The 25299-nt window shown below is 32.0% G+C and overlaps 1 protein-coding gene across 3 annotated transcripts; it reads left to right on the top strand.

Annotated features, from left to right (window-relative positions):
- The first annotated feature begins 2 nt into the window (after window positions 1-2).
- LOC143079649 (uncharacterized) lies at window positions 3-20128 on the top strand. 3 transcript variants are annotated; one of them, XM_076255107.1, is made up of 18 exons: window positions 3-181; window positions 3692-5792; window positions 6305-6346; window positions 6912-7053; window positions 7675-7733; window positions 8276-8371; window positions 8874-9007; window positions 9513-9660; window positions 10124-10182; window positions 10610-10732; window positions 11076-11180; window positions 11604-11705; window positions 12898-12966; window positions 14585-14767; window positions 15499-15713; window positions 17040-17227; window positions 18840-18957; window positions 19723-20128. In XM_076255107.1, the coding sequence occupies exons 2-18, from the start codon at window positions 3711-3713 to the stop codon at window positions 19983-19985; spliced, it is 4128 nt and encodes a 1375-aa protein (XP_076111222.1). In that variant the 5' UTR covers window positions 3-181; window positions 3692-3710; the 3' UTR covers window positions 19986-20128. The 3 variants fall into 3 exon arrangements, with proteins under 3 accessions (XP_076111222.1, XP_076111223.1, XP_076111224.1); XM_076255108.1 differs by lacking the exon at window positions 12898-12966 and adding an exon at window positions 12461-12478; XM_076255109.1 differs by lacking the exon at window positions 12898-12966.
- Window positions 20129-25299: the final 5171 nt, after the last annotated feature.

The following is a 25299-nucleotide window of genomic DNA, read 5'->3' as shown; positions in this document are numbered from 1 at the left end:
ACGTGTTCCGGTTGCGTCCAATGAAAATCGCTGAATGGCGACATCAATAGCTAACGAAAATGTGTATATCTTGAACTAAAAATAAAGAAATAAGCACCTTTTTAAATAAAAGAGCATGAACCCTTCAAGTAAAAGATGAAAAGAAGTAATAATTCCATACAGCTGTAATTTTAGTAGTCTGGTAAGTACGCGCTGTCACTGTCCGTTCGTCTCTGGTTTCGGTATAAAAATACAAAAAAAATATATCGTGGTCGATAATCTTGCATGTTTTAAACGGGACCAACTGTATGATAAAGATATCTTTAATGTGTATTTAAAAATTTGTAAAGTTTTGATGAAATTACCCTAAACAACATACGGCACCCGGTAATGACCTCAGATAGGTATATTAGTGAAGGGGAGACAACTTCTGGTGCTAAAAACCCATACATGATAAACTATAAAAATATATACCTTATACCTATACCTTTATCTTCGGGTCGTTACATAAGCCAAAGGCTTCTACTGACCCCTCATCTTGGATTGTCGTATATGATTTCTCATCTGATAATATATTTATATATAATATATTACACTTATCAAAAAATACTTATTTAGGTGTGTGCAGCTGAAACACTAACACGAACATATGAATTTATATGGGTTCCAATTTTTGCCATTTAATGCAGACTTTTAAAATTGTTCAGAGTCTTTGCCGTCACTGTTAAATCTGACAGGTTATTCCACTGATCCACTACTCTAATTGAAAAAGTATTTAGTCTATGTGTGGTCTTACACTGTTTTTTAAAAAGTTTTAATGAGTGACCTCTAGTATTATTAGATGGTGCTAAAGTAAATAGGCTCATCCAGTCGATGTCATCTATACCATGCAAAGCTTTGTAGACATGTATCATATCATTCCTATCCCTACGATATTCCAAGTTTGGCAAACCCAATGAAGGTAGCCTGTCTTCATAATTAAGATGACAAATATTTTTTACCAGTTTTGTGGCCCTTCTTTGTACAGATTCCAGTTTGCGGATGTCTTTTTTAAGATACAGTGACCAGACACATGTCGCATATTCTAGCAGCGGACGCACTATTGATTTATAAATAGTAAAAAACATATCTTGATCCATGTAATCAAAAGAATGATTAATCAGAGACAATACTCTCTGCGCTTTGTTATAAATATCACTTATATGTTTTTCAAATTTCAAATTAGACCTGAAAGTTACTGCCAGATCCTTTTCTTCTTTCACTGTTGATAATGCAATAAAATTTCCGGATTCATCCAACATGGTATAACGGTATTGCAGGTCATTGTCAGGATTAATATGCAATACTCTACATTTAGCAGCATTAAATTTTAATTTCCACATATCTGACCATTCACATAATCTGTCCAAATTTTCCTGTAACTTACATCGCTCATAATCTGATGAGACTTTAGAATAAACTTTACAATCATCAGCAAAAACTTTCACTATACCCTCTACTACATCAGGAAGATCATTATTTATAAATGTTAAGAAAAGAACTGGTCCTAAAACACTTCCCAGAGGTACATCGCTCACCACGTCTGACCATGTTGATGTTGTGTTATTTATATGAACACATTGCTTACGCCCAGATAGAAAACAATGGAAAACTCTTTATCCAATTCAAAATGCAGTCCTTTATTCCAAGTTTTTCAAGTTTCAAAAATAAACGCTGATGTGGCATGGTATCAAACGCCTTGGAAAAAATCAAGGAATATCGAGTCCAGTGGAAAACCACTATCAATAAATTCTGACCACTCATCTAGAACCTCAAGGAGTTGAGTAACACATGATCTACCGGACAGAAACCATATTGACTACTAGTAAAAAGATTGTTTGTGAGAATAAACTTCATAATATTGTCTCTTATAATGGATTCACATCCTTGTATCTTACATACCACTGATGTTAAGCTTACAGTTCTATAATTACCCGGTTTCAGTTTTTTCCCTTTCTTAAATATCGGTGATACTATAGCATTTTTCCAATCGTCTGGAACTTTACCCTCTTTGATAGATATTTATACTTTTAAAATCTTGCTTTATGTCTTTGATAATGAAGAGTGTAACAGAATGAAAAACAATATGTAACAGTAAATATAGTTCAGTGATAACAGAAACGACATTATAAATGTCAAATACTCAGCGTCTGAAAAATCTACATGTAATTAACTTTCATTGGTTTGGTTGATACACCTTATTGCTATTTTCCGCCATTACTGGATATCACACAGGTTCCTGTAAAATTTTGACGTCATAAAACAAAATATCTGACACCACAATGGAAGAGTGATTGTTGGATGCCACAAAAGTTCAAGCGGCCGGGTCAGCTGGAATAGCAATAAGGTGTATTGCAGATGTCTCAATATCAGTTTGGTCTTAAAACTTAAAAATAAAAATGATACCGGAGATTTTGTTTACATGGTAAAATAATTAGGGTATGAAGGCAGGCAAATATTTTTTTATGCCCCACCTACGATAGTAGAGGGGCATTATGTTTTCTGGTCTGTGCCTCCGTTCGTCTGTCCCTCCGTCCGTCCGTCTGTGCCTCCGTTGTCCGTCCGGTTAAAGTTTTTGGTCGAGGTAGTTTTTGATGAAGCTGAAGTCCAATCAACTTGAAACTTAATACACATGTTCCCCATGATATGATCTTTCTAATTTTAATGCCAAATTATAGTTTTAACCCCAATTTCATGGTCCACTGAACATAGAAAATGATAGTGCAAAGTTCAGGTTAAAGTTTTTGGTCAAGGTAGTTTTTGATGAAGTTAAAGTTACATCAACTTGAAACTTAGTACATATGTTCCCTATGATATGATCTTTCTAATTTTAATTCCAAATTAAAGTTTTGACCCCAATTTCACGGTCAACTGAACATAGAAAATGATAGTGGGAGTGGGGCATCCGTGTACTATGGACACATTCTTGTTTATTTGAAAGTTTTGATTGTTCAACTTCAAACATGTTAAACAAGTCCAGGGAAACAGTTTGACCTAAAATTAGTGATTGTCAGAATATGTTAAAAAATTCAAGTTATGTAGGGATAGTGCAAACTTAAGTATATTTTATTAGTCCTTGGGGAGATTTGAGCATGGTCACAGGCTGGTAAAGTATAAGATAAAAAATGTGACTTAACTAGACATAATTTTTGACCAGCTATTCCAAAAAAACACTATTTGAATATAGACATACTATAGCTATCATGGAATATCCTTATGTATAATATATTTTTTGGGAAAAACTCTAGTGGACCAAATCAATAAATCCGGTTTAAAAGTAACAACTTTTCTGGATGCCTGATTATTTAAAAGCTTGACACTCAAATAGTGGAGAACTTTGATTAGCCTTGCATACTATGAGGCTTCTTTTTAAGGTGGTTACCAAAAAATTTAGGTAATTTAATTGTTGCATTTAAAGATTTTATTAAGATTCATGTATGCATCACTAATTATTTAAAACATACAGGCACTATGGTGTGCCCTGACTTGAACAACAACCTTGCTTGATAATAGATTTTTATTTGCACGGAGATTTTTGTTATTTTTTTTACCCTATTTGCCAAATAATATAAATGATCATATTTATCAGATGATGGATATCTGGAAGCCATAAATCAAATGAAATTTGGGCAATTTTGTACCTTATTTTAATGGTTTGCTTTATATTTTTCAGACCTAAAGGTTCATCTTAAATGGAGGTTGATACAAGTCCATCGTCACCACCTGATCAGCAAACTCCTGTTTCACCACAGGCAAAAGATGTCAGCTTACATGATTCACCTAATGATCAACCACAATCAGTAGGACAGGAAGATGGGAACACAGCTGAAGTCACAGGAGACAATGTTGATTTGAATATGCCATCATCTCCCAGTTCTAATTCGAAAGAAGACCATTTAAATGGTTCTCAGCAAGAAGAACAAATGGAATTTGAAGAAAAAGAAAATAAGTTAGATGAATCACAGGATTATGACATGAAATCTCCGGTTTCAGCTGATATTAGCACAGATATAAACGCAAGTGTGTCACAATCACAAGCTAGTGAATTAGACATTTGTAATCAAAGTTCAGATATAGACGATAAAATGGATGCTCTGTCAGATTTAAAAGACAGCGACTTTGATACATCACGTGTTACTGACAGTGAAGAGATTAAATCAGAACAGTTGAATGATTCAGTTTATGCAGATGAAAGGGATACAACTCTTGTTGAACAAGACCAGGACTCTGACAATGAATTAGATTTAACAAGTTCACCAGACAAATCTTTTCTTGAATCGACTAAAAATGAGAATTTTGATACCTCAACACAATCACCAAAATCCACTGATGATCAAGAAGTGAAAAATCAGGAGTCTGATAAAAGTTCAGATGAAGAAATGCCGAAAACGATTGATGATCAAGAAGTGAAAAATCAGGAGTCTGATATAAGTTCAGATGAAGAAAACTTTGATAGTAATCAAGAAGAAATGACATCAAGTAACGTTGATATAGATATTGAAAATTCACAACCAGAAGATGGGTCAAAAGAAATAACCACTGAAAACATTGACAAGCCAGTTTCTAGCACTAATTTAGGTCAAAGTGATGAATCAGAAGAAAAGATATGTGAAGAAAATCTCGTCCAAGATGGTGATATTTCAAGTGTTCAACAACTTAAACAAACTGAAGATATTGATTCACCTGAAAACAGTGATATCGAAAGTTCACCTCAAAGAGAAGCTAAACAAAGTCCAAAAATGGATTCAGGAAATATGTTAGACCAAGTTTCAGATGACGGGGAATCTCAAGATTTTAAAAACTTTCAATCAAAACAGAATGACATGCTTGGTCCAACCTCTCCGGTTTCAGATGAAAGTGATTTTGAACAAGAAGAAACTTCCCATGGTTTGAAAAAGAGTGAAATTGTAGATGCTACTTCTCCAGTATCAGATAATACAGACAGTGAACAGGAAGAAGGGGAAGTAACCCAAAGTAGAAATAAAGATTCTGTTTTAGGACCTGCATCCCCAGTATCTGATTCATGTGATACAGAGCAAGCAAAAAGTTCTAAACAAAATATTGACTCTATGTTGGGACCAGCTTCTCCAGTTTCTGATATAAGTGATAAAGAACTAGGGGAAATAACTGAATCAAAGACTATTGAATCTGCATTTGGACCTACTTCCCCTGTGTCTGATTTGAGTGATAAAGAACAAGGTGAAGTTAGTGAAAATAAAAAAGTTGATTCTATGATTGGACCTGCTTCTCCAGTTTCTGATGAAAGTGATGGGGAACTGGAAGAAGGGGAAACTAAACTCTCTAAATATGATCTCAGTGGACCTGCTTCCCCTACTTCTGAAGGGGAATTGTCTGCCCCTTCTCCTGTGTCTGAAAATGAAAGTTTTCCCAGTGATAGGGAAAAGGGTCCAAAATCGCCAGATGGCCCAGGGTCACCATCAGAAGATGGAGAAAAGTCACAAAGTAAGGTTCCAAATGGCATTTCTTCATTCAACGATCGACCAGCTCAGCGATTGGAGAAGGAATACAAAGACATATCTGACGATGATTCTTTTAGTGATGAAGAAAAACCACCGAAAGGAATTCTAGTCTCTGAAAAAAGTGCTAAAAATAAACATAGTGAAAAAGTTAGGACTCATATTAGTATCGCTGATGATCATGGCGAATTAGATTACATGGATGAAGATGAGGATGAGGTTGGTAAAGATGACAAAGACAAGTTTGAAGACAGCAAAGATGGTGAAGAAAAGAAAGATCAAATTGAACGAGAGGATGTAAGTAAAGATATATGGTTTCATTTATTGAAAACAATTGCATGTAAATCATACAAGACCAAAAAATGCTCTGTTTACATGTACATGTACATTTTGTACATGTATATAGAAATGTGATTATTATATAAAGGTACATGTTGTATACATTTATTGTGTAGCATGCTGTACAGATTACTTTGAATCATAAATTAGATTGTAAAATTACATGCCTAAACACTGATATTTAAAAATGTTAGATTTTACCTACATCATGAATGATTAAACTACTCATAAAAAAAGATCAAAGGCAAAATTATTAAATTCATTTTAAAGAATATTTCAAACAGATACATTTTAGATTTACATGTAAACACCCCACATCAATATTGTCTTGGGAAAATTTTCATTGTTCAAAATATATCTGTTTATTTGATTATTAGTCATAATTGTTTGCAATATTAATTCACACACATATATATATAAACAAGTATATATCAACATTATATTTAAGTTTTACATATATATTATTACAGGGAGAACATGACTCGGACAAGGATGACGGCGAAGTTGAAGATGTAAGTCTGAGTTTGATGTTGTATTTCACCGTACATTGGTATGATTGCCAATGAGACAGCTATCCACTCAAGTTCAAATGAAGTGGATGTAAGCAAAAATTTACAACTGTATGGCCTTCAACAATGAGAAAAATCCATACTGTCTAGTTAGCTATTTAAGGACCTGACATGAAAAATATGAAACAATTCAAATGAGAAAACTAAGTGTCTAATGTATTAAAAAACAGTTTGTGCCTGCTTGCATCAGACATGTGAAAAAATATTGCATTAACTGTAATACCGACCTAGATTTATCATGTTCATATATAGTACTAGTTCAATTTTGAAATTTGTTGGTAAAATATGAAAATTACAAATATAAGCAATCTAGAACCATGACAATCATACAATAAACAAATGATGATAAAAATGTAGCCAATATTATGCATTTATTTTTTAGGAAAAAATAACTGAAATTATTTAAAGAGATAATCAATCATTTTTTTTAGGGAAATACTTGTTATCAAGTAACTATGCATTTGCAATTCATTTTGTTTAAGTTCAAGTTCTTTTATGTTTTTAACAGGATGATGATTGTGAAGAGGGAGAAATAAAAGAACCCGGTAGTCGGAAGCCATTTGTTAAACCTACATGTAGATTTTTCATGAGAGGACTGTGTACTTGGGGCAGTAATTGTAGATTTTTGCACCCTGGTGTTAATGACAAAGGTAAATACCATGCTGAAGATGGAAAACACTATTTAATTATGTGTCTAAGTATGCAGACTACCATCTTGTTCTACAAGTCAAGATCTTTTTGTTCTTCTTTTATTTGTAAACATTAAAAGGGGTCTTTTGTAAGCATATGTGTTTTACTAATTATCATCAACTTGTGAAAAATTCTTATTTTTTTACAAAATAGTATTTATTTTGAATTCTGAGTAGGTTTTGCTGAAAAATTATTTAATGATTAAGTAAGTTGTCTGTTATCTGCTTAGTATTTCTACTGCAGTTGTCAACACAGATAAAACTGATTGACTATTATTAACTTGATATCCATGGGGACATCAGAAAATTGTTTATTAAGAAATCTGCTTTCTCCAAAAATGCATCCTTTTGCACCCATGTTACATTTGTGCCATTAGATTTCAAAATAACTAATTACATTTGCACCACTTGATTATGATCAAAGTGATGACAGTAAAAAAGTAATGTGCATTAACACTGATTGATCAAATTCATGACAATAGTTTACTAAAAGCTCTGTATTTGTACAATTGTTTTTTGACATACCTTTCAGGTACATGTAGATAGATTTTGATAGTTACCATTGCAACATTTTTATTTTAGGGAATTACAGACTGTTTGAAGACCCTGGAGGCAATTCAGGACCTCCACCATGGGAAGAGGTATGGTTTATAACTGTTATCACATTGTCAACATGAAATGCAAATTATTTTAATTTTGGTCTCTTTTTTACGTATTTCATTAAAATAAAGTATTCTGAACTAGGCAGTCCTTTAAATATGTCTAAATTTAACACAAGTGTGTTACAAAAATCAAATTATATATTGCCGTAGACCAATGCAATCAATAATATTTATACTGCAGTGCTACCTACACAATCTCTCATCATGTTCATAAATGGTGGTCATCCTTTGAAGATAGCTTCTGTCTTAAAGACTCAAATGGAACTGTCTCTTTTTCATTGAAAAGATCTACCAAAATAATGAAGGGGAAAAATGCTGACTTCAATGTTAGCTGTAACAAATTTAAGTTTTGGTCTAAATACCGCAGATGTATTCTGTTACCATCTCATTTAGAAGTTACAATTTTCGTTCATGACAGAAATTACATTCTTTAGTAAAATATATACAGAAGAACCTATTGTACTGTTAAACCATTTAGAAAATATGCATTTATAATGTTATACTATTCATTTGATTTGTAGATGGAAGAAGAAGACTTGCCTCCACCACCTCCACCCCCACCTAAAGCTGCACCTGTAGAGTCGGCATGGGAGAGAGGATTACGACATGCTAAAGAAGTAAAAACATGTTTTTATGCCCCATTTATGGGCTTTACGTTTCCTGGGCTGTGCATCCGTTCTGTTCGTCTGTCTGTCCCACTTAAGGTTAAAGTTTTTGGTCCAGGTAGTTTTTGATGAAGTTGAATTGCAATTAACTTGAAACTTAGTACACTTGTTCCCTATGATATGATCTTTCTTATTTTGATGTCAAATTAGAGATTTTCCCCCATTTTCACGGTCCACTGAACATAGAAGATGATAGTGCGGATGATACGTGTACGGGGGACACATTCTTGTTTTTTTATAAAATTTATTTTTGTACAGTATTTTCATTCATGCATACATGCACATGAAAATATTAAATTGAATCATCGTTTAAGGATTTTTCATATGTTCATACATTTATTTCATATAAAATATTGAAAATGAGAGTTTAATTAAAGAAATAACTGTTTAAAATTTAATTTAATGATTTGTTAAAGATACATATAAACAGTAAGTTAAATATATGTTTTTGCAGCTGAGGAAAAAAGCTCACAAAAGAAAAGAACAAGAACCTGACTTTGAAGAAAAGAAACTGAATTTGTCTGTGGATGAAGAGAGAGAATTCAATAAAGAGAATGACAGACAGAATCCCTTTTATGAAGAACAAGTGTAGGTTATATTTTATTCCTGCAATTCATTTTGAAATTGTTCTTAATATGAGGGTCCTCTGTGGCTGATTGATCTAAGTAGTTGAAATACTGTTAACACTAGCCAGTCAAGACTGAGGTTGTGGGTTTCAACCTTCACGGGGCAGGTGCACTGGACTTCAATCTTAATTGACTTAGATAAACAGTTTTTTAACTGTGGGTGGTTGTCTCCGGCACTCTGTCTTTCTCCACCATTAAAAAATGACTTCGAAGAAATAGAGTTGAAAGTGGTGTTAAACACCTATCAATCAATCTTCTTAATATGTCAGCATGTGTATTATCTTTGAGTCGAATGCTCATAAACTTGATGTCTGCCTTTGAAATATCTTTTAGCTATAAAGCTGATCAAATATTTGTCTTTCACGTTTATTTCTTACTTCCTTATCCTACATTCATCAAAAACATATGCCGCTTTACTTCAAATGTACAACAACCATTTAGTGTGTTTTCACCTTAATGTATTATAGTTATGATGACGAATATTATGATAAAGTGCCATTACATCGTACGCCAGTGGAGCAGCCACCAAATATGTGGCATCCAGCACAGTATGAAAATTTTGAAGTGCGATGGAACAGGGAACCAGAATGGATGCCTCCTCCCTATATGCCTAGAGTAAGTTTTAACGTATTCAAATACATTTCAACACTTGACGGTCAGTAGTCTTACATGTCTTATAGGAATGCAATTATCAAATACTGTGGATTCATTATTATTCGTGGGATATTATTTTTCTTGGATTTTGTTGGAACAGTAGTACTACGAAAAGAAATGTTCAACAAATGACAAATTTTAAATAGGCTTGTATGCAGACGTCAGCAAACCCACGAAATAAAATATCCGCGAATGAAGTTTTCATTAATTCACACAAATTGGTACCCACGAAAATAGATGAATCCACCGTACTACATTGAATTTTGAAAGGTTTGGATCCTTGATTCGCCATTCTGATATTTAACAACTGGCCACCAAAAACTGAATGGCCCATGATAAAGTCATGATTGATAATAGAAAACAAACAAACCTTTATTAATTTTGCTATAAATCTATCTTACAATTTTGAAATTGTATTTTGCAGGAAAGAGAACATTTTGATTATCCTGCTCCTCGTCATTATTCACCGCCACATATTCATAGGTAAGACTTTGTTTTGTGTCCGGAATTGACGTAAGGTAAGCAGAAGTCCAGAGGTAGAATGGATTACTTTATTTTGTCTGATAGTGTGGGTATTGCCAACCAAACACTTAAAATTCTACTATTCAAAAAAAATAAAATTGGGAGCATCAGTATGTTCTCACCAGTGAAATTTGTCAGAACTGAAGACAATTAGCATTTTAACATCAAGAGTGATATTGAAATAAAAATAATCTACATTAACTACTGGATTTAACAAGCTGACAAGTGCTTTGATACAATTAAGTCCCATGTTTTAAATTTTTATTTAATAAGCTGATATTTGATGGTAATACACACAGCAGTTATAATGTCTTGATGTCTTGATTAATTTTTGTCCATATTTAAAATATGTTCACTTATTCTTTTACCTATTAATCTTTTTGTGTAGATATGAAAAAAGAAGAGAAATTGATCGACGGAAAGATTATCCAGAAGAAAGAGTCAATAATCAACCACAACAAACGTTTAATAGACCCAGAGCTGCTGATCATTGGCAGGATCCATGGCAACGGTATTTATAATGTTATTGATAAAATTTTACCTGTTTATTATTTGATTCTGTTTTTGTTTTTTACCATTTCCCTCGCAGCAATAGGTTTTGTGTGATTAAAAGCCATTCTTATTTAAAGGAAAAATAATCAATTGTAATTACAAAAGTGATATTGAGTTTTATAACAATGTCTGTGCTTTAACTTTTCAATGTGAGAAAATTTGTTTGGTTCTTATATTAGCTTAGCTGATAACCTATTTGATCATTTTGAGAAGATAAAAAAAAAATGATAAATATGTATAAATTAAGATGATTTTGCTGCATTTCATACTTATTAACTGAAAACTACATATTTTCTTTTCAGGTCAAAATCTCCCAAAAATAATAAAGGCAGAAGTTCACGAAGTCATTCCAGAGCTCGACGGAAGAATCGTCGTTCACATAGTTATTCATCCTCATTTTCATCCAGGTAAACTTTACTTTTCAAGAGAAAATAGAAAAACAGGAAGTTTATTGATATAGTATTTGGGAAAATATAAAATATTAGTTAACAGACAATTCTCTACTTCAGGTCTGTAACCAGACACTAAAGGTTTTACTGTAAGGGTGGATACTTTCAGGCAACATCAGATAATACATTTCACATCAATGTAGTTTGGTTTCTTCAAGCTATTCAAATTTATCAAAACAATAACATTTTTTGTGTCTTGTATCTGTTCTAAATATATCAGTGGTAATATTTAAAATTGGAGTTATCTTCCTTTATCTATAGTTTAAGTCCTTCAAATGCTTATAAATACAATGAATTTTTTTATTTTAAGTTTCCACTGGAAAACTTATGCAGTCATAACCCTTAAGTGTTCACAAGTACTTTGATTTTCTTTTTGAACAGTTCATTCTCAGGGTCTTCACGTTCTGGTTCACGGTCTTCATCATACAGTCGTTCATACAGCAGAAGTTCATCAGGCAGTCGTTCATCATCAGCTAGTTCAAAGTAAGTACACCGGTTTATTTTTAGTGGAAGTTATTTTTATTGTTGATAAATTACCAGTCATGTGACATCCAAAACCCAAAACTTTCCTCGAAAACTATTAAAGAGAACAACACCATATTTGGTCAGCAACTTGACAGGAATTAGTTGTAACGTGTGTGCATTGATCTGATCTCCTAATTTCTCTTGCTGATACTTCAAACTTTGAATGCACTTGAAAATCCTTCTTCACACCACTTTTCTAATGAACTGCTAAACAGAATGATAGAATTGAGAATGGAAATAGGGAATGTGTCAAAGGGACAACAACACGACCAAAAAGCAGAAGACAGCTTACCACCAATGGGTCTTCAACACAGCAAGAAAATCTCTTACCCAGGGCATGCTTCAACTGGCCACTAAAAAAAATCTTGTGTTCTAGTTTAGTGATAATGAACGTCATACCAGACTCCAAAACATATGAATGAACTAAAATTAAAAACCATACAAGACTAACAAAGACCAGAGGCTCCTAACCCCATATTTGGTAAGCAGTTCAACAGCGATGAGTTGTTACCCATGTGCTTACGAGCGACACCTGCTTCCATTGAATTTATCAAGACATAGTCTGTCAGATACAAAGTGAACAAATTTATAAGATTATACCAGTCTTTAAAAAAAGGGAAATCTTTTAGCTTATGTTTTATATCAGGAAAATGCTTTCATATGTGTAAAAACAGAATTATGAATGTTTTCTAAATTATTGCTGTGTGTTTTAGACGTATGAGATTTCTCAGGTAAAAGATATTTTCAAGTTGGACATTCCTTGCATGAAGTGTCCAAATATTTTGTACTATTTTTAGAATACAGGTGTTTTTTACACTTCCATCAACCTTATGAATGCAGATTTTGCATGTTGGTATTGGGTATTCTTATATGTGGTTTGATGGGCTGCTTACATTATGCATTAGTCATTACTGAAAACTAGACAGAATTTTCAGTGGAAATAGTGTTAAAAAAACACCTTTATTTTTTGGTAGAAAAAAATCAGTATTGCAGACAGGTTCAAGCTTTATTTATCTCATTAATCATAGTAGATAAAATGAAAATGTATAGAAATGTTTATTTTTGATTATTGCCTATTACACAATCTGTTTGAAGGACTTAAATCTCATTATTTTAACTGTGAAGTTGTATGTACATGTATCTTATTCAGAAATTCAAGATCACCATCCAAGAGCCCAGTAAAAAGACGTAATGTTCCTAAGAAACCTCCAAAGTCTGGGTATGAAAAAGATAGTGTTAAAATTACCTATTTCATTACTGTAAAAATCACAGAAACATACTTCTTATAATTCTTTGTCTGTAAATCTTGATATATTGATAGATAAGACTCTTTTTGAGGTACTAAAGGGAGAGTTTGTATACATGAGATTAGAAGGAACATGCCCATATATAAATATCTATATTAGTGTAGATATATCAAACTATTAAACTTTGATGACTTTTAAGTAGATACCAAACTGAATTCTTAGATTCTTTGGTGGCAGTATTATAGTTTGCTTGCATGGAGGGAGATAGGTTTTTAGCCCCAATTTTTAGCAGAGTATAATAAAACTGTTGGTGATGGACCAGAACACAGTTGCTGACGGTTTAATACTTAGCCAAGGAGGTTTTTTTGTCATAGTACTCTAAATATTCAACAATGGTTTAAAGTTGATATAAAGTAGGATTCATTTATTGTTGAAGTTTGTTTTTTCTCTGAACTATCCAATAAAATTTACGATAAATTCAGAATTTAATTTTGGCTATCATTATATCAAGTTTTTGTTAACCAACAATAATTTTGAATTGATTTAATTTATGTTGTTCTAATCTAGAAGTAGAAAGTTCAAAATTTTTATTGAGAGATTAATTTTTTGTTATATTTATACTGTTCAATTTGTTTGCTTTAATGTAGGTATTGCATACATGTATTTATAATTGACTAATTTATATAAACAACCCAGAAGATTTAAAAGTTCCTTAATGAATGCTCTCGACTAGTATTATTTGTTAGTTTACTGTTTTCCCGTTATTTTAGATTTTTAAAATTGGGAAATTTCATAACCAAGAAAGAGAATTTTTTCCAAAGATATTAAACATGAAGCGTGAAACTGTCAATTTAAAAGTTCCTTAATGAATGCTCTCGACTAGTATTATTTGTTAGTTTACTGTTTTCCTGTTATTTTAGATTTTTAAAATTGGGAAATTTCATAACCAAGAAAGAGAATTTTTTCCAAAGATATTAAACATGAAGCGTGAAACTGTCAATTTAAATTCTCACCCAAAAAAAAATTTTGAAAAAATAATTGACAGAAATATTCTTACATTTACATTTAATTATAATATACGAAGGTTTTTGCCATTGCAGAATGAGAAATGTTTCCATTAATTTACTGTAAATTTAGAAATTAATGTATGAATTTATTATAGCGATATTCAAAGATATGGACTAAAATGCTAGATTAAATATTATGGTTTTATGACAAGATTCATAGAGATGTATTTATCAGATGTCAGAATGCGAGTTCTTATTATTGTGATACAAACCCAGTCGCATTATTTGCATTAATAAGAACCTGACAATAATTTCTGAATTTACAGTAATAAATCTTTTGACATCACAAATCAAAGATGATTATTTAGATAATCAGTCAAAAATTGAAATGGGTCTTTATATTTTGATGTATTCTTCAATGAAATTATTTTACTTTTTTAAGTTTTAATTAATAACACTTTAATGATGTAAATTTTTCAAATGGTTCCTATAAATAACAAGTTAATGATCTAAATGAATATCAATCTGATATAACACTGTATGTAAGAAGAAAAATGATTAGAAGTGTGTATTTTCTATTCAGACCAGATGCTACTAAAACTGCAGGTCAGAAATCAAAAGCACCGAAGAGTCCAACAAAAAGACGATCCAGTGCACAGGCAACGTCTCCTAAGAAACAACCTTCGGGAGCTGGCCCTCCTTTGCAACCTTTACCCCCAGGAGGACGGGGGAGAGGCAGAGACAGAAATGTTCCTAAGCCTGCAGGGTAAATACATTAGTTTTGTTCAAATGGAATAGTCAATCAACAATGTTGTCACTTTTCTTTGGTCTGTTCCATTTAAACATACATGATACCAAGGAAAGGCACTTTCAAAATGAGGTTACTGCCCTTGCATAGAAATTAATAATTTCTCTCACATTTTTCCCCGCAATACATTGAGGAGGACTTGGGAGTACTGAGCGCTTTGAAAGCTTTCTCACATGTACAATTCATACCAGATTTTTATAAAAACTTATATTGTAGTTTTATATCAGTAATGTTTCTAACGAATTATAAAATCAGTGTTGATCAACTATTTTTGAAAGAGTAATGCCCTTTTCAAACATTAATTATATAAAAAAATTGATTGTAAGTGCTCTCACATGTACAATTCTTGCCAGATTTGTATGAAACTTATATTGAAGCTTAGTATATCAGCAATGTATTGTAGTTGTGTAGGTAGTAAAGTTAATTGTTATAAAAACTGATAATGATAGTGTTTAAAACAATTGTCAGCTAATTAACTTGAGGCTAAAAAGGTGCCACCAGTGGTACCATTGATAATGTGGCTGTTCCCTATCATCCCCAACCACACACACAAAAAGATTAAAAAGTCCATTATAGCATAAATTTAGTTCATTAGATTGGATTTTTTTTCAAAATTCTTTATGCCAATCAGTGAACATGGAAAGTTTCATGACACTGGACATCAAAAACATACTTTTTTATTTATACAGGAGAGGAAAAGGTAGAAAAAGAAGTTCAAGTGGAAGCAGTTACTCAAGAAGTCACTCATCAGGGTCATCTTCATCCCGATCATCTAGTGCTAGTAGTATATCATCGGGCAGTAGTCATTCAACAAGTACCTCTAGTGGTAGTGCCGACTCTGAACATTTATACAGAGGAGTTGGAGGTCGTGGCAGTTCTCCATCCCCTTCTCCCAAGAAAAAACGTAAGTCACAAGGAAGAATATGTGAATTGAGACAGTTTTTGGTTGAGTTAAAAGCCAAGCAGTTTCATACTGGTTTACTGCTTGATGATAGTCAAAATTCTGTTATTTTTAGAGGGATTCTTTTAAAATTTTTATTCAGAAATTTTAAAAGAAATTGCATTGTAAACCATTTCATCCCTACATTTCTGAATTGATTTTTTTTTTTTTGCATACTTGATTTGCAAGGGATTTTTCAATAAAATCCCCTTAAAAAAAATGCTTTAAAGTATTAAAGCGGGAAAGAAACAAATATTTCAACAAATAGATTAAAGTCAGACTTTCTTACAAAAATCCTTTTCATATTGAATACAAATTTAGACATTTCGTATTCAAATTGTTTCAACTGAAGACTAAGCAGGCTTCATTATGGAGTAAAGGGGATGGCTTCAAAAGGTGTCATTATGGAGGAAATGGTCAAGTAATAATGAAAAAAGTTGTTTTTTAAACCCAGAAAAATATGTTTGAGTTATTGCTCTTGGACAGATAAGATGTGTGTCTTTATATTATATTATAAAGATAGTTTATTTCTTAGATATTTGTAAAAATGAATACATAACTGATATAGTTATTAAATGATTTAATATTGACTGGGAAGTTCAATTTTAATTATACCCCCGCTTTAAAAAAGGGGGGGTATACTGTTTTACCTCTGTCCGTCCGTCCGTCAGTCCGTCCGTCAGTCAGTCCGTCCCATGAAACTTTCGTCACATTTTTCTCAGGAACTACACATCCACCCTTTCTGTAATTTGGTATCAACATTTATATATGTCAGCCATACCGTGTGATGCGTTTTCAGATTCATCACTTGACAACTTCCTGTTTACCGAACACTTGTCTGATTTTACACATGATAGCCAAGTTGAAAAATTTCGTCACATTTTTCTCAGGAACTACAATACAAGGATTTCTGAAATTTGGTTTCAGGATTTATATAAGTCAGCTATACCGTGTGATGCGTTTTCAGATTCATCACTCGACAACTTCCTGTTTACCGAACACTTGCATATTTTTACACTATTAATATTATCCACTTGCGGCGGGGGTATCATCAGTGAGCAGTAGCTCGCAGTTTCACTTGTTTTACCTATTTAAACATTGATATGGTATTAAAACCATATTTTTCAGGACTTTCATTTGAGCAATGTTAGTTCCAAAACCTGATATTTGTTGAAATAAAAAAGAATTAATGACTTGTGGAATAAATGGTTAACACATACATGAAGTAGGTTGTAAAATTTCAAAATAATGCAATGATTTATTTCTCATATTTTTTTTTTGGAATTTTAGCCATTAAAAAGAAAAAAGCTGCACCAGGTGCTGGCAACAAGAATAAATCACAAAGAGTGTCAAGACAAAGTAGTCGTGGAGATGGTAAAGGTCCTCAAGGTCCTGGATTAACCAGCAAGGCTAAAGATATGTTAAAGGTCACAGGTCAAAAGCCAAATATTAAACTTACACTTCTAGGCAATAAAAAGGTAAGATATTAAAGGAAATGATGATGACAACAAATCTTTATACATGAATAGATAAGGTTCAAAATGAGTGACTCTTCACTATTTTGTGATCTGCTAAACTTTGCAAAAAAAGAACATTTCTGTTGGAATGTTTTATATATTTGATAAGAAATCTACATGTGTACTTTTTTTTACGACCGCAAAATTTTTTAAAAAGTTGGTTATATATTGGTATCACATGGTCGTCGTCAGCACTGTCCTAAGACGGATTGTTTCTGGATAATAACTTTTGAATAAGCAAAAAGAAATCAATAAAATTTTAACACAATGTTTATACCACAAAAGGAAGCTTGGGATTGATTTTTGGGGTTATGGTCTCAAAGGTTTAGGAATTAGGGGCCCAAAGGGGCCAAAAACAGCATTTATCTAGTTTCAGGACAAAAAGTTGTGTATTAGTATTTCAATTGTTCTGATATTGTACCACAATGTTTAATACCATAAGTAGAAGGTTGGGATATTTTTTAAGGGGTTATTGGGCAAACAGTCTAGGAATTAAGGGCCAAAAAGGTGCCAAAAACAAGCATTTTTCTAGTTTCAAGACAATGACTTGTGTGTAACTGTATGGATCTCTCTGACATTGAACCACAAGTTTCCATTTAACACAGGGAAGGCTGGGAATCAGTTTTGGGGTTAATTTTTCCGAGTATGTAGGAATAAGGGGCCAAAAAGAAGCATTTTTCTAGTTTACAGACAATAACTTGTTTTTAAGTGTATGGATCTCTATATTTTTTGTACAAGAAGGTTCAATACCACTAAAGGAAGTTTGTGATTGATTTTGGGGGTTATGGTCCCAATAGTTTAGGAATTAGGGACCAAAAAGGGGGCCCAAAATAATCATTTTTGTAGTTTTCAAACAATAACTTATGTTTAAGTGTATGAATCTCTCTGAAATTAAACCACAAGTTTCCACACCATGAAGGGATGGTTAGTATTGACTTTGGGGGTTTATGGCTCAAAATGTTTCGGAATTAGGGGCAAAAAATGTGAAAAACTAGGTATTTCTGGTCAATGGTCGATTAGGACAATTTAAAAGCAGTGTAAAGGAGGTAATTCTAAAACATTTAACATACAATGTTGGGTATGTTCGGATTTAACTCCCTTACACTACCTTATATTATGTATAAAAATGTCAGGTTTTGGACTAATTGCAAAAAAAAAGGGGGGGGGGGGTAGTTGTTTTCAATTTTTTTTCTTCAAACTTCTCAAATTCAAAATTTTATGAAAAGTTAAAAGAAGAAATCTTTAATTGCACAATATTGCGCAATAGATTTGTAAGATCTTGACATTTGTTTTGTGTCAGAAACTCATATTATGTCAAAAATTTGATTGCAATCCAAATTCAGAGCTGTATCAATAGAGACTTATTTTCCAATTTGACGAGAGAGAAACAGAAACATATTTAAAAAGAAAATATGCAGGCTTTTTTAGGGATAATTTGTGGCAACTTATGTTTTTTACTGATATTTTTATTGAATTTTACTAATGCTTTAAAGAAGAAAACATTATGATAAAATTTATTTCTGGTAAAGCTTTTATTATTTGAAAAAAATAATTATTTTGATTTTGTTTGTAGGCTAGTGATAAACCATCAGAGTCTGGTCCAACAGGGAAGAAACGTCCAGCAGATAGCAAAGCAGGACCTCCTGCCAAAAGACAAGCAGTCAACAAACCTCCTCCTGAACCGGTTCAAAGTAAGGTTTCTTCATTAAATTTCCATTTTTTTGAGAAATTGAGCTTTAAACAGATCTTTTGGTTAAATAAAAACAATTCAAATGTTTTGATTTCAATATAAAACAACTAAATTGTAAGATGTAGTATGTAGTAAATTCATGTGAAATCTCATTTTTCTTGAGGATACTTTCATATTGTACTGTGGTGTAATTACTGCTAGATGTTGCAAATATTTGTTCAGGATAGATAATTTAGAGATAATAATCAATTTCATAAAAATAATAGTAACACTCTTTCTATTGCTAATCAATGCTATTGTTTATTTACAATGATGTGAATTAAAAGCAATGATGTTCTGTAAAAATGTAACATCTAGTATGCATTTATCTTGATGATTTAAGTATCAAATAAGTAGATATTTCTGGTTGCTTTGAAAGGACCAAATTTCAAATCCACAACCTATCATAAAACAGCAAGTTATTCTAAAACAGGAACCTGATGAACCTAGGAACATTATTTTTTTTTTTCATTTTCATGCTTTTTAACAGGATTTTCTAAGGTGGGAAAAAATGGTTATTGATTTGGGGATGTACTGCAAGCTTTCAACCAGTGTTTGTACATTAACATGCAAAATGCTTTGACGAAATGCATTTCAAACTTATATATGTTGTTTCCTGTGACTAATTGAAGGTCAAGCTCAATTTTTTCATTGTATTTGAATTAAGCAAAAATAAGTGAAGCTATGATTTGACTGGACGCTTAATAACATTTGCTATTTTTCACAGATGTTGCTCCAAAACCTGTTAAAGTTAAACAAGACAAACAGAAATCACCTGTTGTTGCCAGTAAACCAGTGCCGGCTCCCATTCCTAAGGCAGCTCCTCCAAAGCCAGCAGTATCTCCAACAAAGGCACCAGTAAAACCACCACTTGCACAACCTGCTGCACCAAAGGAAAAAAAGAGCACGCTTAATCGAAGAGAGGAACTGTTAAAACAATTGAAAGCTGTAGAAGATGCTATAGCCAGAAAACGCTCAAAAATGCAATAGTCATGTATTTTTAATTTAGTATTATTTAATTTTGTAGCTTTATGTAAAAAATTGATGCGATTAAATTAAGTGCATTTAATTATTATTTAATTGTGTTCTGAAAGGTATGAGAGTAAACTTGTAGAGATTTTTTAATATGATGAATGTATTAAATGGTAAACTCTATATTGATCATGTAAATGTTTGAATGATTTAAAAAAGATATTTTTACATTACAGGACAAAACATTAGGTTTTATACAAAATATGTCTTAAAAACATCCATCATCAAATAGTTCCATTGTTAAACTCATTAAAAAAAAATAAGCATTTTTAACCATTTATCTTTTATATTCTGGTCTGATTTATAATACAAAGTTTCCAGTTTTCATTTGTCTAAAAGGGGTATGGGCCGGATCGAATTCAATTGAGAAAAAAATGGAGCTGACACATTTATAGAGGAAGTGGATTTCTTTAAAGATAATTTGTTTTTGATGTATTTAGTGCTTTTGAATGATATGAAAGATACTTCAGTTTGTAAATATTTTTTCACTATCATTGTGATAAAAAGATTTTTATCTTGTAAATATGTACAGCAAAATAAGGAGTGATTTGTAATATTATACATGTATGAAGAAATGAATGAAGTACTACCTAATATTTTTTACCTGGTTCCCAAGAATGCAGTCACTGCTGTGTTACAGTTATCCATGGTTAATGACTGCATTTAGAGTTAGTTATAATCTTATGATGAAAAAACAGTTAGCTTGATGTATTGTATTATATGTAAGAAACATGCAATTTTTGAAACTTATTAGACACTGTCAAAGGCTATATTTATTTTTTGCTCTCCTGTTTATGTTGAGTAGCTTTCTCATTCATATATACCCATTAATCTTCTTTTATTTATAAGTATTCATAGTTATTTTATGCAATAGGATGTATTGGACATCAGCAAATATTTGAAATCTGTTTAAATTATTTTTTTAAAGGATTTTACTGCAAGTATCTGAGTTGTCTCCCTTTAGTTAGCTGTTTACTGTGCATTCTACAAAATTAATATCTCATATCAATGCAAATTATTTTAAGCATCAGCTATGAAGTAGTAAAAGTTGTTAACATTATCTTAATTAAAATATGTGCAAATTCATTGTAAACAAAAAATCTACTGAAAACAACTGTCATCTCAATAAAGGCTGTAGGAACTGCTAAGTATTTGCGCAGGCTAAAACACTTTTGAAAAATACCTCATCCTTCCATAGACTTTACTATTATATTCAAAAATATATATAATAAGAATATGTAGTCTAAATCCATCTCATGGTGTTTCTATTGTGGGTTACTTAAAGATTAAAATGAATCACAGTTTATATTGGTAACATTTCAACTTTTGATGTACCGGTACTGAAATGAAAAAAAAATTAAGTCATTTATTTTTCATATTGATCATTTATTATTTTTAATTTCTTACTATAAGGCCAATTAAAATTAATTGATAGATTTTCATCCCCGCCCACCCCTCTGAAATTGTCCCGCCCCGAATTTTTTTATTTTAAAAAATTTACGATTTCCGGATTTTGTTCATTTCCGTTTCCGGTAACCGTCAAATATTTAAAACTTCCTGTTTCAAATTTCGGTTTTTGTATTTCTTTGAGTAATTTAAAATGATTCTACTGCTCTAAGATGACAACATCATCTATCGAGAATAGAGATTTATAAAGAGAAAGGCAGAAAATATCCGGGCTACAAGTAATGCGTTGTGTCCAAAAACGCAAATGGCGTAATGCGATATGACACGAATGTCTGTGTTTAAAAACCGTGGAATTTTTTTATTTATATAATAAGTATTGTCTATTTTCTATAATGACCTTGTATCAGGCATTTTGGACTGTGAATGTTATCCAAAGCGCGAGAATCGTGGAACACATTGGCACAAAAAACATGAGTGGATTAAAGAAATTGACACAAGCAAGAACTTGTTAAATTTATGACAGTGTGTTGAGTTCAAAAAGTCGGCAAAAATACACTTAGATTTACCCATGGCTATTATGTTATGTTGACAATCAACAACCACCCTCTAGCTGTCCCAATACCCTCAATAGAGTCATCAAAGTGATCAAACAACTTCTTTTTTTTTTAAGTTCATGTTCAACATTATAATTATATTTGCATCTTTAAGAAGAATCATAAAAGCACCAAGTTGAACTCTATTACTTTCAAAACTGTTCGAACTTTCATTAATTCTGTACTAACAATTTTTGTAAAAATAAATTTGGTGAAGGTAGTTCAACTGAAGAGATAATTTCTCCCCGTTTTTGCTAATTACTTAAAAAATGTATTTTTAAAGCAGCAATAATATGTAGAACAGTGGTTTCCAAAAAGAGATGAGGATATCACCTGCCCAGTAGTCAACGCTTTGATGTTGACATGAATATCAATAATGTCGTCAATTTTTTAAATGTTCTGTTTACAAAACTATGAATTTTTCAAAAAACTAAGAATTTTCATATCACAGGCATAGATTACCTTAGCTGTATTTGGCACAACTTTATTTTGCTTGTTTGGCTTTATAAATATTTTGATATGAGCGTCACTGATGAGTCTTTATTCTTATGTAGATGAAACGTGTGTCTGACGTACTAAATTATTATCCGGGTACCTTTGATAACTATTCAAGATTTAAAAAAATATTTACGAGTCCTTACACATGTATATACATGATATATAAGTTTATTATTACACCTGCATACATGAACACGTCACAAGAGGGTTTCATAAGAAATAAAAAATAAAAAATAAAATTCTCCCACCCGCCCCATTTTTTTCCAAAATTTGGATGAAAATCTACTTATTAATTTTAGTTGGCCTAAAAAAAAATAAGTTATTGATTATAGATCTCTGACATTCTTTGATATTTGCCAAAACCACAAAATCAGATATCAATGCTTTTTCCACAATCCTTGAAAATTAATACCCAAGTAAATCCACAGCTATATCCTTGTTGCATTTTTGATAACATGATGCATTTTTAGTGAAAAAAAATGCCAAAAAAAAATGCAAGTTATCAATTTCTTTTCTTGACGATAACATGAATATTGCCAGACAGGTTGCAAATTTACCCCCCCCCCCCCCCCCCCCCCCCACTTTTGCATGTGAATAAAAGGTAATATGGGTGAAATGTATTATTCCAGATCAACAACAGCTGGCTATCCAAAATATGGAACATTTTATTTACACCACATCATCAAGTATGTTCATCCAATGTAGCATAACATAGGTTCATTTAGATTCTGTCATTTTAATAATTCACATTACATGTATTACATCCAAATATAGGGGGAGGACTTTATCAGCTTAATCTTCATCAGAAAATTTCTCGGTTTACAAAATAAATAGTGAAGAAAATCTGGACATAAAATATTATGCTTAAAATGTGTTCCATTATTGTTTTCCCCTTTTTAAACATCTTCAAACAAAAATACTGGGTGCTTATTTCTAAGTGACTGACAGAAAAATCCCAACCAGGTATTAAGATTAAACAGCTGCTGTTGGTAATCCTGTTATCTTTTAGTGCATGTACATTAAGTTTTATCATTAACAAAAAACAAAATAAGAAACTTGAAATTAGTATAAACTATGGGTTATACATTGGTATTCAATAGTGACTTGTAAGCAGAAACCATTTTTATTGTACATTACAATCTTTAAAAATAAAATTGTTTTGTAATATGATTACAAGAGTACAATATAAGAAATTGTATGTTGTAGTCAAAATTTATGAATGATTGTAAAACAATAAATTCTCAAAATATAACTTTGTCTTACTGTATCTGTATTTTTTGCCTCGTGAGTAGTGACAAAAGTAGAAGGCAAGACATAGGGATTACCACAATAAGGGCGTTAACCATTTTAATAAGGCTTTATATCTTAGAAGGAAGAAAACTGATGTGTCTTACCTTGTATGCAGATACCTTATGATAAGAAGTTTTGGTCTGCTGTTTCTCCTTTTCATTTCCATGGTAAAAGATTTTTGAAAAAACCTTTATATGCCTCTGCCGTAGAGTGTCATTAAGTTTTACCCTTGTCCGTCCTTACGTCCCAGATTAAGATTCCATTCTCTAACTTGAGTTTGCCTCAAACATGATATGAAACTTATTCACAATGCTAATACCAGAAAAACACAGTCAAGTTTGAATTTTGGTGGCGTCACTTTTACCGTTAGAGTTATGCCCTTTACAAATAGAAAAATTACTGAATTTTTCATTTCTGTTCTTTAACTTTAGTTTGACTTAACCAAATGTTTAAAACTTGTACACAATGCTTATCAAATGACACAGATCAAGTTTAAATTTGGTGGTGTCATTTTTACTGTTCTAGAGTTATGCCCCATAGCAAATGAAAAATTGCAGAATTTTTCGTTTCTGTTCCCTAACTTAAGTTTGCCTCAATCAAATGCTATGAAACTTATACACAATGCTTATTATCATATAACACAGAACAAATTTGAATTTTGGTGGAATCACTTTTACCGTTTGGAGAGTTATGCCCCTTTTCCCTTATCGAACTTAAGTTTTCCTCACCCAAATGTTATGAAACTTTTACACAATGCTTATTTCCACAAAACTAAAATCAGGAACTATTTGGGAAGCATGTCTTTTAAAATGTTTGTGATTTATGTTCCTTTACAACATTATATGCAAGCTGGTGCATCATCTGTGTTCAATGGACACATTCCCCATTTATTTTTCATTTGAAATACTTATCAATTATGAGTAAATGATAACTATACCCATATTTGGGATCCTTGTAAGGTCAGGCAGGGTTCAACCTGCCCAAACCTCATTTCATGGATCTGTGATCAAGGTTTTTTTGGTCAATTGTGTCAGATATTATAGGCAAATATGGTTCATTGTTCAATGTTTGATTTGTGTGGTTCATCTGTTTCTCGGATTCTATAAGCAATAAATCAGCTGTAAGGGCCAAATGAGCTATTCTCATCCCTTGGTGTCTGGCGTCAGCGTCGTTAAATTTTTACATTTTGAACTTCTTCTAGAGAACCACTGAATGGAGTGGAACCAAACATGGCATGAATGTTCCTTATGAGACCAAGTGGTGTTACTTTGTAGCCGATCCATCATCCAAGATGGCTGCCAGCGGGGGACTTAGTTTAACATAGGACCCTATGGGGAAATACATATAAATGTCTTCTTTTAGAGAACCACAGAATGGAATGCAATATTAAATCAAATTTGGCCTCAATCATTATTTAAGTATCTGTTATGATTTTTATCTTTTTTTATATTATTTTAAAAAACCTAGTCTAGTCCATTGAGCGA

Source organism: Mytilus galloprovincialis, chromosome 6 (assembly GCF_965363235.1).
Source record: "Mytilus galloprovincialis chromosome 6, xbMytGall1.hap1.1, whole genome shotgun sequence".
NCBI lineage: Eukaryota > Metazoa > Mollusca > Bivalvia > Mytilida > Mytilidae > Mytilus > Mytilus galloprovincialis.
The sequence above is the reverse complement of the archived record's forward strand: the minus strand, read 5'-3'. Positions and strand labels throughout refer to the sequence as shown.

Excerpts from the sequence above, each read along its gene's own strand:
- LOC143079649 (XM_076255107.1), top strand. The coding sequence starts at position 3,711 with ATGGAGGTTGATACAAGTCCATCGTCACCACCTGATCAGCAAACTCCT. Across the intron at positions 11,706-12,897 it reads TCATCATCAGCTAGTTCAAA|AAATTCAAGATCACCATCCA; the intron begins GTAAGTACACCG and ends TATCTTATTCAG. Across the intron at positions 15,714-17,039 it reads CCCTTCTCCCAAGAAAAAAC|CCATTAAAAAGAAAAAAGCT; the intron begins GTAAGTCACAAG and ends TTGGAATTTTAG.